At 44.9% G+C, this 12,750-nt stretch overlaps 1 protein-coding gene across 3 annotated transcripts; it reads left to right on the plus strand.

Annotated features, from left to right (window-relative positions):
* Positions 1-4,802: 4,802 nt before the first annotated feature.
* On the plus strand, positions 4,803-9,682 carry PENK (proenkephalin). 3 transcript variants are annotated; one of them, XM_075744055.1, is made up of 3 exons: positions 4,803-5,126; positions 5,642-5,783; positions 8,703-9,682. In XM_075744055.1, the coding sequence occupies exons 2-3, from the start codon at positions 5,646-5,648 to the stop codon at positions 9,363-9,365; spliced, it is 801 nt and encodes a 266-aa protein (XP_075600170.1). In that variant the 5' UTR covers positions 4,803-5,126; positions 5,642-5,645; the 3' UTR covers positions 9,366-9,682. The 3 variants fall into 3 exon arrangements, with proteins under 3 accessions (XP_075600170.1, XP_075600171.1, XP_075600172.1); XM_075744056.1 differs by having other exon boundaries at positions 4,821-5,122; XM_075744057.1 differs by having other exon boundaries at positions 4,841-4,979.
* Positions 9,683-12,750: the final 3,068 nt, after the last annotated feature.

Here is a 12,750-nt window from a genome sequence, read left to right on the forward strand (position 1 = left end):
ACTTCCTTTGTAATTCATGAATGCATTTTCTTAATTAAAAAAATGAGGATAAATCACTCCACTCTTGTGGAGTAGTTATTGTCTTAAATAATAATCACTGTGCCTGGATTCCATCACAATGTATTTTGCTACTGAGCACCCTGTTTTCTTCTTGTTTTATTGAAAGTACCCCTCCCATGGCCTCTGTGGAAATGAGCAACATAATGCTTTTATAATGAATACGGATTTTGTACAGTTTGTTCTACTGACACTGCAGCACATTCTACTTACTGCAGTTCAGGCCTGATCTCAGAAATCTTTGAGTGCACACATTCGTGTGCCTGTGAGAAACAGCGAAGCATGCAATCAAGTGAACGTCCGTGTATCCCCACAGAACAGTAGAAACTTCTCTGCTTCGTTCTTATCTTGTCTGACACAATCGCAGGTAAACAAATGCACCAAGCGTTGTATTTGTTGTATGCTTATACTGAATGCATGTCACACTCTTATTTCACTCAGAGAGGATAGCATGAAACTTCCTCCCCCCCCTTAGAAAGCTGCCTGGCATCAGCCACGAGACAGGGACAGAAGCTGTCAGTGCTCTTTCAGTGAACACATCTCCTTATCGCCACTAGATCAGCTCGTGGTTTTGCCTTCTAAAAAAGGTGTCATTTGTTCAAAGGCAAAAATGTTTTTAACACGACCCAGCTTTGTTTGAGATGAAAAGTTTACCATTCCAGTTCCTCATACAAGATTGTCTTCAGCAGCTGTGATCAGAAATATCTGCATCGCTGATATCTTTCTTATTTCTTCATATCTTAAATGATATACCTAGGTGTATATTAAGGGATATACAGAGATATTGGAAGCACTAGAACATCTCTGTCCTGTAAAAGTAAGTTTTGGGCAATACCATACCAACCATACATTGAGTATCTCTCTGTATAACAGTTCCTCTCTGCTTACATTAACCATAATTTAATAATGATATTTAAAAAGCAGCAATGCATACCTTGTATCTATAGACTAATAACTTGTGTCTCTAAATTACTTTGATGATAAGTGTGGTATAGGAGAGTTGACTTGCAATGCCTTTCTCAGCTCTGATATCAGTTATATATGTTCCCATTAAAAATTAAGCCTATTTAGTCTGTGCTAAATGGCAACCAACTGGTTTTAAGAAATGCTGTGACCTTTTGCACTGAGATGAAGAAAATAATCGACATGCTGTTTTACATTCCCTGTTCCTCATTTCAATTCTATCAGAAAGGCTCTGTGCTGCAAGAAGGGTTGCTTGGGGTGCTAACAGCATGTTTATTTCATATTTCCGTAAATCTATCTTCATTTAATGATTTTGTAGCAGCTCAATTAGCATGATGAGTATAGTTTGGAAAGGAAAGCTGGTCCTGCAGTAAAGATACTCATGTGAAATCCAAGAGAGATTTAGTTTCTAGCTCGGCTGCCCACTTTTGGCAAGACTTTGTAAAGTCATTCAAACTGTGTTCTCCATCAGTAAAATAAAGATGATTTCATCTTGGCTTCACCTCGGTCTAGGAGTTCCACTCCAGTCTGGGAGTCTGGGCAAGCCACAGGACGACAGAACCCTTGGGGCTGCAAGCACTACTGCAATACAAACAGGTTTCTTTTGGCTAGTATATTTTGATGACAGATAAAAAGCAGTTGGTGTCTGTGGTAATTCTGGATTATATAAATGCCAAAGTTTTTATCAACACCAGGACATTTTTATTACAGAGTTAGTAGGGAGCAACAAGTTATCATCTTTACTGCTATAAAAAGTGTTCCCTTTCTTTTTATGCCTCTGTATTTCTTTGTTTCTCAGTCCTCCATTGCTGAGGAAATATTACCCTCCACACCTACAGTGAGTAATTTTCCTTATGTAGTTTTTGCTCTGTAGCATTTTGTCAAAATTGTCCAAATTCTCTCCTGCTTTCATTCTCTCTCTGCAAAGAATACGTTCCCTGTACAAAACTGAACTCAGACTGGGAATTACAGAGTTTTTATCTGCTGACACTGGGAAAAGTGAGCTCTTCAAGAAATATTTTCTTAATTACTCCTTCCTTGTATTACTACTCATTCTCTCTAACTATTAGCATCTTTCAGGAGGATGGAGAGGACTCCGTGTAGCAGGCACTGCTACACCTAGTGGGAAAAATGTAAAATGAGAGTCTGGCTGGGACCTTCTTCCCACTCCCCAGCCTGCCAGGTCCTGGGGACCCTCACACAAACCCCGTAAGGATGCAGGATGAGGACCAGCGATAGAGAGGAACCAGCCAAAGTCTCAAATGACAGAGGATAGGGAGAAGCAGATGAACAAAAGAGTCAGGGATATCTGTAGCACTTCCAACAGCTGGATCCATGGCTGGGTATCTTCTGCCCAGCGCTGGCTGTGCACAGGTACCTTTCCTCTGTCTCTTATGGTGTCCTTGCACCAGTGCATTTCACACCTGATCTCTTTCCATCTCTTCCTCTTCCCTGGTCCCCACCAGCAGCCATAAGCTTATCCAGTGTAAAATAACCCTCCTCACTTTTTCTTTTCCACAAAGAATTTACACACCCTTTATTTGTGGTACTCTTCCTTTTATATGCATTACTCTTACTTTCCTTCATCTTTTCCTGTCATAGTCTGTATCTTACCTACAACTCTTACTTCTTCCTTCATCTTTTCCTGTCATAGTCTGTATCTTACCTACAGGGATTATCTGCACATCTGTACACAGTGAGATTCTGACACTGGCTGGGTTTTCATCACGACCAGATCAAATACAATAAGTGACATTAAACAGAGTGATGAAGGACATGGCAGGCTGAATAGCTGAGTGGGCAGGCTGAGCATGGACGCTCGTGCAGAACAATGAGAGCAGGAGCCAGTCAGCCCAGGGACGTGGGATGTATGCTGCAGGAGGAATAATCAGGAGGCTACTGGGCTATCTGTTCCATCACGCCATGCTGAAAATTAGAGTGCAAGCCAATAAATGATGGCAGAGCTGAGGGTCAGTAATTGACCCAGAGGATTAATCTGATGATGTCCATCACAAAAAGCTCTGCTTGTAGAGAGCATCCTTACAGCAAAAGAGGCACCGAATGTGTCACCTCTGGAGTTAGTCAGTGCTTTCCTAACCATCTTAGGAACAAACTTTATAGCATCCCTGCTGATTCAGTGGCACAGCAATTTGCTCATTGCTCCAAACGCAGATCCCTCACATGCTAACATAAATATACCCACTGGGATGATTTTTAAAATGTCTACCCCTTCTCTTGAGGGTTCACTCACAAAGCTGGCTGATATTACTACATAAACAGAGAACCTGATTCTCTTCTCACATACCCTGATTATACCCAAGAGCTATGTCTTTGGCTTGAATGGATGTATTTCTGAAAATCCAGACATTCATTTGAGCATCCTTAACCTGAGTCAGATAGCTGATGTAAAGATTAACAGGTGGCAGAAAGTGCAATTTCCACACAATAATAGTACTGGATTTTGTGTTAGTTCTGAAGGACAAAGACCTGGTTCTATCTCAGTTACTAGACGAGTGTGTGACATCGATGCACTGCAGCATTAGGAAAGGCACGTGAGATCTGAGGAGGTATAAATTGAGATGTCTTCCTCCTCCAAGGGAGATAATTATGCATTAATGTCCTAATGAAATATCAACCAACATAATGTGTACTGTTCCCATCACTCATGCTCAGAAATTATAAACTCCAAGTAAAGCGAATGCAGAGCAGAACATTTACATGAAAAGGGCCCATCTCAAGACAGAAAGACAAAGAGCACAGCTTGTTCACTTCAGCAAAATCAGGACTAGGGAGAATAATCTGACCCCAGAAAAACACCAGGAAGGGAAAAAGTGCTCTTTAAACTGAAGGACAATGCTGAAAGGGGGTTGGGGATCTTTAAAGGTCCCTTCCAACCCAAACTACTCTATGATTCTGTGAAAGAAGAACAAATAAATATAAACCAGCTAGAAATAATTTGTGGCTGGAAATAGAAGGTGGCTTCTGACAGTCAAAGAAATGCAGCTTAGCAAAGCTGTGGCAGAGCTCTCTACAAACAAGAGGTGTCAGGGATCAGCGTCACCGCTCTACGCCAGTTCCCCAGGATGCCGAACGGAGCAGAGCCGTGAGATGTCCCGGTTGCTACGGTTGAAGACCTTGCAGAAGTGCTTGGGATTTTGTCTCTGTTTCCCTCCTATTCGGGTTTTCCTGGTCAGGCAAATCTATGCATACTGGTGAAAGTCCAATATTTTCAAATCAAAAACCTTATCTTCTCACTCGCTCCAGTAAAACCTGCTTCCCCCAAACACAGTGTTTTACCCCTGAGGCCCAGGGAAGGAGGTAGAAGGTATGCAGCCGGCACCTTCAGCACCAGCGGCTTGGGGTTTTGGCAGGGTGGCAGAAAGACGAGGCGACAAAAAGAAAAACCAACCAAACAACCCAAAAACCCCCAATCCCAACCCCGCTCCCCGGTGCTGTGCAACGCTCTGCAGGAAAACTGCGCCCGTCGTCCCTGGGAGCGGGGCTGCCGCCGAGGGGCTGCTGCCAGCCCAGGGGCCCCTCTCCCTCCCTGCGTGACTCACGCCGATGTCTCATCCCCGCCCGCCCCCGATGGAAACGTCCCCCGGTAACTTTCCCGGTGCCGGTCCCCCGCTCCCCCCGACGGCAGGGGCACCCCCCCATCCCAAGTCCCGTCGGAGTCACTGACGGCGGGGCAGCAGCGCTGGGGGGGGGGATGTCGTAAGTGCTGCGTCAGCGGGAGCCCGACGGCGATTGGGGGAGGCCGCACTCTCCCCGCGTTCACTAATTATAAAGTGCCGCCGCCGCCGCCCGCACCCGCTCCGGTCCCGCTCCGCTCCGCAGCGGTGCGCCCGGCCCCGGCAGCGGGCGCTTGGCTTGGCTTGGCTTGGCTTGGCTTGGCTTGGCTTGGCTTGGCGTCCCCCAGAGCTGCTCTCACTTGCAGCCATCAGCGGCCGCAGGCTGTGAGTTCCTCCCCCCGCGCCCCCCCTCGGGTTTTCTCCAGAGGCTGCTCGGCCTCGCTATAAATAATAGCGGCTCCGACGCCGAAGCTCCAGCAAGGCGCAGCTCACTTCCGAGCAACTCCCGGGAGCCCCGAAGGGAGCCTGTGTGTGAGTGAACTGCTCTGCCTGCGGGCTGGGACCGGGGGAGGGCCGGGGGCGGCTCTGCCGGGGCTGGTGCCCGTCGTCGGGGCGGCTAGTCGGGGAGCTCCGGTGGGAAACCCTTCCCGGGAGGGGCTGCCGTCCCGTCCGTGCCGCTCCGCGGGGATTCTGTCCCCCTGAGGCGCGGGCTTTGCGGGAAGGGCGGGATAAAGTGTCTGGGGACGAACGCTTTCACCGGACGGGAGCTTCTGGTCGCTCCAATCTTTTCGGGTCCGCTCCCGCTCCGGCCGCAGGTCCGTTGCCTTGGCAGCTGCCAAGCGCCTGCTTACCGTAAGCAACCACTCCGGCTCCAAAACCCCTGTGAGTTACCGGAGTTGCGTGCGACCCAGGACTTGGTTTCAAACCGCGGCGGCCGAACAATTTCGTGCCGTCTTTTCCCGCCCCGAAGCTGGGGGAGGCAGTGCCGGGGGTGGGAGCGGGGGGGGGGGGTGAGGCGGCTGCCGGCTGACCTCTCCTTCTTGCAGCCCCATGGCGTTGCTCCTGAGACTCGGCTGCTCGCTGCTGGCCCTCAGCACCTGCCTGCTCCCGCGGGCGCGGGCGGACTGCGGCCGTGACTGCGCCGCCTGCGCCTACCGCCTGGGACCCCGCGCCGGCATCCACCCCCTGGTAAGCGGGAGCGGGGCCGGGGGCCGCCCGGCCGTTTCAGCGCCGCGGAGACTCCTCGGCCGGGCACCCGCCCCGTCTTAACTTTGGGAGGGAGGGAAAGGGGAACGGGCAAAGAAGGGAAATAACAAAAATAAATAAGTGGGGGAAGCGGCCGGGGTCGCTTGGAAGACCCGTTTTTGAAGCGGGGGGGGGGGAAGGAGGAGCGGGCTGCGGGGCGCTGGGGAGAGAGGCGAGGCGAGGGGGGGCTGACACAAACCCAGCGCGCCCCGAGGAGTTTCCCCCCAGCCCGCCCGTCCCTCCAGCTGCCCGTCAGCGAGCGGCGGCTTGGGGGGGGGGAGACACCCCCGCCGGGCAGCCCCGGGGGGAGCAAGGAAAAAGCCGAGTAAAAACGTAAGGGGAAAGGGGAATCCGGCCGGAGAGGGCAGCTCTGCGGGGAAAGGAGAGGTCGCTGCCGGGCACTTCAGCCCCGGCAGGGCGGGTGGAAGCGGGGCGGGACGGGGGGGGGGGGGGTGTCCCGACCCCCGGCGGCAGGCTCCCCGGCAGGATGAGATCTCTCCAGGCAGGAAGGCTGTCGAGCTGAAAAGAGGCGGCTCTGCCTGTAATCTCACAAAAAGTGGGGCTCAAGCCTGGTTTGAGTAGCAATACCTCCCGCTGCCCTGCTGCTTTGCACGGTGCTGCACAGCGTTAGGAATATGGCTGTGAGAGATCCCTTTGACATTGTCTCCCAAGACAAACCATGCTAAGAAAACTCTAGACTGCAGAAGGCTTTTTTCTATCTGTAATTTTAATGATATTGGAATTATTTAAAAGTATAGTCACAGAAGCAATTCAACTTGAAATTTAAGGGTCGGGGTCAGGAAAAGTCTGGGGTCCCTCAGCCCTCCCTGAAGAAGGTGGGAACTCGGGCTGGCAAGTCCTTTGCCAGTGGCACCTGCGGTTCCTGACCTCAAGTAGATGTGTATTGAGGCATCACGCTCTCAGCACATCTAAATGATCTGAAAAGTTTTGTTCCTATGATGTCATCGATTATTTGGGAGCACACAAAAAGAAGGACTGGACGGAATTAGGAATCACTGACTACTTCTGCTTACTCCAAAAGCACAAGGACTCACTGTTAACCACAGCAGGTTCGTAAGGGCAATATTCTTGGGATAACTGGCAAAACAGTTCCCTATACTTTTTTTGCTTACCTTAGCTTTCAATCAAGCTTCAGCTTTAGTGTCAATTAGGGAAAAAAATGGTAGTTCGCTCTTTCGGAGGGAGGGAGGGATACGTGCTCTTTGGAGTATATGTTGTGGATATCTATATTGATACTCTCTCTTGCACACCTTCAGTAATTATTCAAGAAAGAATCAAAGTCCCATTCGGTAACAACGTTTATTAGCTGAATAGAAAAAGCAGCAATGTGCCATACCTTATTTAATTATACATGTACAAACAATTTTTAGAAACAAATGTTTCTAGATACTAGCATCTAGTAACATCATAACTGAATTTATCACATCGTATCTCTAAGACAGAGATTTATCACATTGTACCTGGGCATTCACACCTATGAGATGGCATATGTTCATGTGACAGTAGAGGGTCATTAATTGAGAAGGGGAAAGTCCTATTCTTGCTTTGATTTAGAGCAATTTCAAAGGCAGACTGAAGGTGAGATCCCGTTCTCTTTACAGCATAACTATAATACACAACAATAAGCAGGTAGTGCCAGTTAAATTATTGTGTTGCAAAATACATAAATCCCTTTAATTTTCTTGTGATCATATTAAAAATCATGTACAAATTTCTCAGACTAAAATAGGGTTCAAGAGACAGGTAAGGCCAGAGGTAGGGAGCTGGTCAGTTAGCTATTAGAGAGAACTGTGCTTGGGTTTAATTTCACACTTTTAAAATATATTGAGATCCTTAGAAAACATTATCCATAGGCAGAATAAGTGTTTCTCTTATTGAAAATATTGATGATTTCTTCTTTAATTATTGTGGTATGAAAACCATGGACAAGAAGGAAAAACACCAGATTCACCTTTTTTGCAACTGAAGAGTGTGTCTTCACAAGAAGTAAACTCCCCTGACACAACAGAGATAGTAGAAGCTATTATGTATTTGTTATTATCTTTACATGACAGGTTATGAAATATGCATACAGGCACTGAAAACTTTTTTTATGTCTTAGCCTGAAAATTTTTCATTACAGTCAGAAGAAACACAGCTTGGGATTTTTTCCCTCTTTCTCATGTTCACTACTTTATATGTCAAACTAGTAAAAACAGAACTTTGATCCTTCCTAAGAGAGCATGGTTTTCTACATTCATATTGGTACACTTTTGAAAGATCTGTTCCACAAAGAGAAACTAATGATAACAGACAGAAATGCAGCCTTTAAAGCTACGCAGTGTATTGAAGATACTGACCAGTATGGCTTCTGTGCAATGACAACGCCTTGTAACCTCGTTCCTAAAATTTCTGAATGTTACTTTTAATTATGAAGATTGAATACACTTCTACACTTTCAGTATGAAGCAAACCACAATTGGTTTTTGGCTTCCCAGTAGTAAATAAATAAAAAAAATAATCATACCAACACACCCAAGATAAGGGAGGTGCAAGAACTGTAAGTGTGGCTTCCTTTGAAACAGAAACATAGCGGCAGCCTTGACATACAGGACCCACGATTCATCTTGTCCCGTATTCTGTCTCTTAGAGTGGAGACTACCATGTCCTTCAGAGAGGGATATGAAGAACTTCAGAACAGACAGGTACCAAAATAGCTGTTCACAAAGAGCAGTCCTGCCAAGCCACTCACAAAGAGAGGCTTAGTCGTGGTCTTTTAAAAACAAGGAAAGCTAAGACAAGGTGGCAGTGAGGTGCTTGTTACTATAAAATCGTTCTCAGCAAACCGCATCCGTTTTTCAGGCATGTACACTAGAATGTGAAGGAAAGCTGCCTTCTGCCAAAGCCTGGGAGACCTGCAAGGAGCTCCTGCAACTGGCAAAGCTGGATCTTTCTGAGGATGGCAACATTGCTCCAGGAGACAAGAAAGAGCTGGATGAGAATCATTTGCTTGCGAAGAAGTACGGAGGCTTCATGAAAAGATACGGGGGGTTCATGAAGAAAATGGATGAGCTCTATCGGGTAGAACCGGAAGATGAAGCTAATGGAGAATTCCTGGCTAAGAGGTATGGAGGGTTTATGAAGAAAGACTCGGATGATGATGCCCTTGCTAATTCCTCTGATCTGCTGAAGGAGCTTCTAGGAACCGGGGATAACCCTGAAGCGGGGCATTACCGAGAGATAAATGAAAACGATGGCGACGTCAGCAAAAGATATGGAGGCTTCATGAGAAGCATAAAGCGCAGCCCCGAATTGGAAGATGAAGCCAAAGAGCTGCAAAAGAGATACGGTGGTTTCATGAGAAGAGTGGGCCGGCCAGAATGGTGGCTGGATTACCAGAAACGATATGGCGGGTTTCTTAAGCGCTTCGCTGACTCCATTCTCCCTTCAGAAGAAGATGGGGAAACTTATTCCAAAGAGGTCCCAGAGATGGAAAAGAGATACGGTGGATTTATGAGATTTTAATACCTTTCCCTTTATCCCTTTTGTCCTAAATGAGAAAGACTGCCTTATTGGTCATAACTTATTGTAACGTGTTGCTTGTACTGTACAGTTTTTTACTGTCCTTGGTTAATGATGCAACTTGCGATTTGTTGTTTCAGGTTCTGCGTTCTTTCAAGTCAAATAACTAATTTCTGGTTTAGTCAAGTTTCAGTCTGTATTGTAGTTTCCACGCTAGAAGTATTTTGATTATTGTATTAATTTTCTTTAAAGAGGAAGTACATCTACAGTAGCGTTGCTTAACTGTATATACAATAAATTCTTCATCCTAACTGCATAAATTCTGAAATGTTACTTATTTCTCTCAGTCATTTAATCAAACATCATCCCAATTTTTCTTTAAGCAATCAGAGCAATGGTGACCTCTTTTCTGTAAGTACAGAATTTGTACTGCACACACACCAGCTAAAACACATTTTTGTCTTTAGTTTTCTCAGTTTCTTAGAATACTAGAATAATAAATGTGCTCTAAAGCGATTATAACTGTATTTGCTCTAACTGCTCTCATTTTAACCAGTTAACAGAATAAATGTTTAAAGCCTAAATTTATAATTCATAGTGTTCAGCCAATTCTCATTAAAAAAAAAAATCATAAGTGTGTTTGACTTAAAAGCACTAAAAACATTTCTCCAGTGCACAACACAATGCCATGTTTGATTAGTTACACCTTTTATATCCATCCAATGTAGAATTGTACGGTTGGCCTTAAAGTTATAAGCACTAACTCAAAAAGCGGTAAGTCAGTGTGTGCAAACTAAACATGACCGAAAACTGCATAAAAAACCTTTAAAAATCCTAATTTTACAGAGCACCTGACAAATGGTTTTCCATAAAACAGTTTCATGTTTGATTCTTCAGCTGGTATAAATCACGTTGGCACTACTGAAATATGGGAAACTGCTGGTCAGTCTTTTCTGTTTCAAACAAAGGCAGTGTAAGTAAACCTGAGAACAAACAGAAACCCCAACACTAACACTGTAGATCCTTTGGTATTTACATAGGTGGCACTTAGATCGAAGGCCAGCTCCCATCCCAGCGTGCACTTCCTTCCATCATTGGGACTGTCCCCCTAGATTCCTAGTCTGTGAGCATCTTTCCCCCACCTACTGCTACTAGTTACTGGTTACTTCCCACTTAAATTAACATGGTAAAAATCGCTTTGACCACCGGCACTGACAATCATTTAAAGTTTCTACAGTCAAAATCCTTGAAGCTGTTTAGATAACTGATTATTGCCGAAATAGTTTATGGGAGCTAGATGTCCAAAACCATCTGTCGCTCTTGCATTCGGTATCTGTATTTCAGCTTTGCACAGTACTGCCTATTGACACAAAGGGCAAATTAAGGGTCTGATTTTTCTTTAAGTTCAAGTCAATGGGATCTTGTAGGTACTCGAGACTTTTCAAAATTAAGCTGTGTTTAAATATGGACTTAAAAGCCTCATCACATAAAATTAGCTGTGATGATTTTTGGCTTGGCCCTTAGAGAATGATTTAGGTGGTCTGAAGTGGCCAAAATCCTGCTGAAGAGTTGATAAATGGTAAGGTATTTATTTTTCTTCAATAAAAAGCAGGCCACCTATTTTCCTCTTCCTGCTGTACAGGATTGATGATACGACATTTCAAAAGACAGAAAATACAGATGCCTGTAAAAGCTCCGTGGCCTTTTCAGGATTGTGTCCCCTATCACCTTTCTAGAGAGTTCTTCAAGACGCCACCAGTCTCAGGAAAAGTCTTTCCATTCTTTCCCCCCACAGCACCTGCCCACTCGTGGCTGGAGGACATCAGTCAGGCTCCTGGAACACATCACCTGAGTGGTTTCATCCACAAGAACCTGGGGCTGTACACACTGAGCCTGCTCTGCAGCTCAAACCCCTGCATGGGATGCAGGCATCAGCAACAGGTTTGTTTCAAATGTACACTCCAGAAAGAACTAAAATGACAATGCAGTTGCATCCTTAATCTTTCACTTCAACATTTATTCACTTCTTTTACCTAAAGCTTAATTTAGCCGAAGAGAGGCCCTTGCCAGCCTTCTAACTAAAACAAGCATTGTTGTACTTGATGATCCAAAAGGTTTACTAGTTGTTGTCACCCATCCTTCACAGTAAACAAAAAATTGATTTAATGAGGAATAAAATTCCCAAAGCCCTAGAGTATCCTAGTATGTATCTTGCAGAATGAAGTGTTTTGATCTACTAAACTTACCTATTTATATCAATTTGTATAGTAAAAAATGTACTTGATACAGACATCTAACTGGGATATATGCATACAACCCAAAACAGGAGTGAGGGCAAGCAAAGTGGAGGAGTAAGTCTCTTCCAAGGTTGAACAGGCAGGTGGATGCAACATGGAAAGGGGATGCAACTTTGGTTCTCTGAATGAAATAGCAAAGCTGAATAGTCCTCATTCCTTCCATTATAATTGAAAATCTCTCCAGTCAGACCCTTCCTTGATTATAATTTAAAAGATGTGAAATCAGAGTAACATCTAATTTCTTCTGTTGATGTGGAATTTCTTATCTTATGACTTTCAGTTACGCCATCACTCATGGGCTCTCTAACACTAAAGTGTTCTAACATCCTCAGTAATTAACATTTCAGATGGCATCAGCTCAAAATGTACCAGTGAATCAAACAAGGTTTCCTCAAGTCCACTTTACTAAATCACAAATCACAACTAAGGTTGAAGATAGGGTCTACTGGGCTGGGAGGTGAAAAAAGGCATCTCACTCTTGGTCTAAGTTCTGAAAGCGTCCCCTAATTTTCCTCTTACAATACATTCCTAGAGCTGTCACTTCATCAGAAGATTATTGAAACAGCTCTATTACTTTATATAAATAAAAGCAGAGTGGAGGAAAGCCTGATGTCTGGAAAGAAAATTAATTGCAAGAGTATTCTGAAGGAAGAAATGTCATCCTGAGACCAAAAACCAGATTCTGCATTTCCTTTCACTGGCTGTCATCATTGGTTTGGCATTTTTACATGGCAATCAATATTCTAGAGTGTGATCAAACATAGTATCATTGCTTTGAATACCGAGTAAGTCTAACAAAAACTGAACAGAAACAATGAATGCTGGAAGGGTCTAGACCAGTCAGAGATTAATGCCTCTGCATTGGGAACAAAAGGAAGAAAAAGATAGTCTAGTTGAGGTTAGGCAAGGATGGGTTGGGATTTTTTATAGGAACTAATTAGAAGAAGGAAGCAAAAAAAAAGAAAATTTTAAAAAAAAGGATTTCCTGAACCAAATGGAGTTCACATACGGGAGCAGATCATGAGGGAGAGAGAAGCCAATGAATATAATGATTTCTGAATACCAAACTGCATGCAGCTGGAGCTCTGCCT

The sequence above is a fragment of the Balearica regulorum genome, chromosome 2, assembly GCF_011004875.1.
Source record: "Balearica regulorum gibbericeps isolate bBalReg1 chromosome 2, bBalReg1.pri, whole genome shotgun sequence".
In the NCBI taxonomy this organism is placed as follows: Eukaryota; Metazoa; Chordata; class Aves; order Gruiformes; family Gruidae; genus Balearica; species Balearica regulorum.